This window comes from Cibotium barometz, chromosome 1, assembly GCF_041138505.1.
Source record: "Cibotium barometz isolate CiBa-2024 chromosome 1, ASM4113850v1, whole genome shotgun sequence".
NCBI classification, from domain to species: domain Eukaryota; kingdom Viridiplantae; phylum Streptophyta; class Polypodiopsida; order Cyatheales; family Cibotiaceae; genus Cibotium; species Cibotium barometz.
In genome coordinates this window covers 1,992,087-1,994,578 of record NC_141046.1, presented here as the reverse complement: position 1 = coordinate 1,994,578, position 2,492 = coordinate 1,992,087, and the positions used below count along the sequence as shown (strand labels likewise).

Genomic DNA, 2,492 nt, shown 5'->3' with positions numbered 1-2,492 from the left:
GGGGGGGGTGTTAAAAAGAGTTGTGCAAGCTTTTTGTTTGTTGTGCTTCATTGTTTTGCAAGCTTTTTGTTTGTTGGGTGTGGGTGACTTTGATGTGCAAGCTCTACTTGCACGGTAGCTATGGCTAGCGTTAATACAAACGAGTACGTTGCCCGAATTCCCAAATCCCAGGGCCCGCAGCCTAATAACACGATTAGTCAGTACATGGTGAGCAGCTGCCTTCCATACACAATGTCCAGCTGCTTTATCTGAGGGTAAATACATATGTAACTGCTTTTTTGAGGGTCCAGCTTCCACGCGTGTTCATAACTCAGTAGCCTTTATAACTTCAAAGGATATCTCCAAAGCTCACCTCACCCTACTTCTAAGAAGAGCTGATCTGTTGTACAGCTGCAAGTGTTGTGCCCATGGAGCTCACCGTGGTGGGCGTTTGCCTAGCACTTGCGTTGGGCTTGGTAGTGAACATGATGGCTAGCACAAAGAAGCCCCTGTTCATGAAGTCTTTGAGAGGCAAGCATGCATTGATCACAGGTGGTTCGAGTGGAATTGGGCTCGCCATAGCCAAGAAGGCCATTCAAGAGGGGGCTTATGTGAGCCTCGTGTCGAGAAGCGCCAGTAATCTCGCAGCAGCAGTTGACAGACTGGTGGAAGAAACTCAGTGTGGGCGGGACAAGATAATGTGCCAGGTAAAATAGCTGATGAAGTAGGATAGAGGACGTAATTAGCTCATAATAAGGATAGGTGTATACAGAATTAGGATAGAATAGTAGATAAGAATGGATATGCTTGCAGGTGGCCGATGTGGGTGATTATGCTGCCATAGCTGGTGCGGTGAAGGAGGCTATAAGGTGGAGGCCAATTGATTTGCTAGTGTGCAATGCGGGGCTCACTCGAGGGGGCTATTTGGAGAATACAGAGATCAAGGATGTAGACACTGTCATCCGCACCAATCTGAACGGGACCATCTACACTCTGCACGAAGCCCTCCCTTCTCTCAAGGAACGCAGTGTGGATCACCCAGTCTGCATAGTCATCATATCCTCCATGGCTGGCCTTGTATACATCCTCTCCCTTCCCTTGCTTTTTCTGATAATCAATTTTGTTATCAGGTTAAATAGCCTTTCTGTTCCTGGTGCTGCAGTTCTTTATGTATGGCCATTCTGTCTACACGGCAACAAAGTATGCTTTGAGGGGCCTGGCAGAAGGATTGCGAGTTGAACTCATACCTTATAACAACATAAAAGTAACCTTGATGTGTCCGGGCTTCGTGAACACCCCCATTTTAGACGATGGTGAGGTTATACGCCCTAATTAAGTAATGATTAGGTTTGTAATTTTTTCAATTGGGAAATCTGAATTGGAAGTGCACTTCGAAACACGCTCACACACCACCACTTGACACGGGACACCCCACCATATATTGTCATGATTTACAAGGATGATGCAGCAACATAGTGTACTTATCAAAGTGATTAGGTTTATAACACAGTGAACTTATGTGCGTGATTAGGGATATATGTATATGAGGTTTTCTTTTACCATTCTGATAATGGCAATGCCAATCTTGTGATTATGACACGCAGTTTGCAACCAAGGGGAGATCACAGAGATAATGAAGAAGGTGAATTTGCTGAGCAAGAAGAGCTCGGAGTCGCCAGATTACACAGCGACCTGCACCCTGGATGCGGTGAAACATGGCAGCTATCTAGTGGTGACGCAGTCGATAGGAATTCATTTATTGGCATTAGGAAGGGGCTTAATACCGGCAGAGAATGCATGGAAATATGTGTTTGAGGTGGTGATGCTGGTGCCCTTTCGTCTCCTCTCTCTGCTTCTTGCCAGCAACATACGGCGTGATATACTGGAAGGGGTTCACAAGGCTCACACAGACCATGAGACAAAACATGGTGTTGGCTGCATCTCTTCTTCGTAACCGCTCTATGTATGCTTATTATTGTCGCCTACTTACGTCTTGACAACAACACTGTTCAATTCTGGCAGCTCTGTGTACGTAGTCCTACCCCACGTGACTCTACACTTACCCTTCATTTATCTATTTCGCAACCAGTGTTAGGAAAACAAAAAACATTTCACAACCAAGAGAGGTATTTACCTTTGTCCATTTTCCTTTAGACTTCTATGAAAACTAAAATTCCCTAATTTTAAGTAAAATTTCTGTCGATTTTTCCGAATTTGAGCCACGAAAACTACATTACAGGATGGTATCTTTCTAACACTCTTCACAGCATTTCTATTCTAGGCCCATTACATAGAATTCCAAAGGAGGTTCTCTTTTCAAATCTATGATGAAGGTCTTACTTGTTAAGTTGTTAATTAATAACGTGTCAATCATTTTTTAATAATGGGTATTAATGGGGGACAAAGAAGCATGTTCATAGAAAGCAATCAATCAATTGTACAAAATCAAGTGTACAAGGGGGGATCTAAGTGTCATTTTTGAGAACACAATTAGTCCATTGTGTGCAATGTTA

At 43.7% G+C, this 2,492-nt stretch overlaps 1 protein-coding gene across 1 annotated transcript; it reads left to right on the top strand.

The window, feature by feature from the left end:
• The first annotated feature begins 338 nt into the window (after positions 1-338).
• On the top strand, positions 339-2,180 carry LOC147641512 (3-dehydrosphinganine reductase TSC10A-like). The gene is made up of 4 exons (XM_086784703.1): positions 339-686; positions 793-1,056; positions 1,142-1,292; positions 1,584-2,180. Exons 1-4 carry the CDS (start codon positions 408-410, stop codon positions 1,931-1,933), a joined length of 1,044 nt encoding a protein of 347 aa, XP_086640829.1. The 5' UTR covers positions 339-407; the 3' UTR covers positions 1,934-2,180.
• Positions 2,181-2,492: the final 312 nt, after the last annotated feature.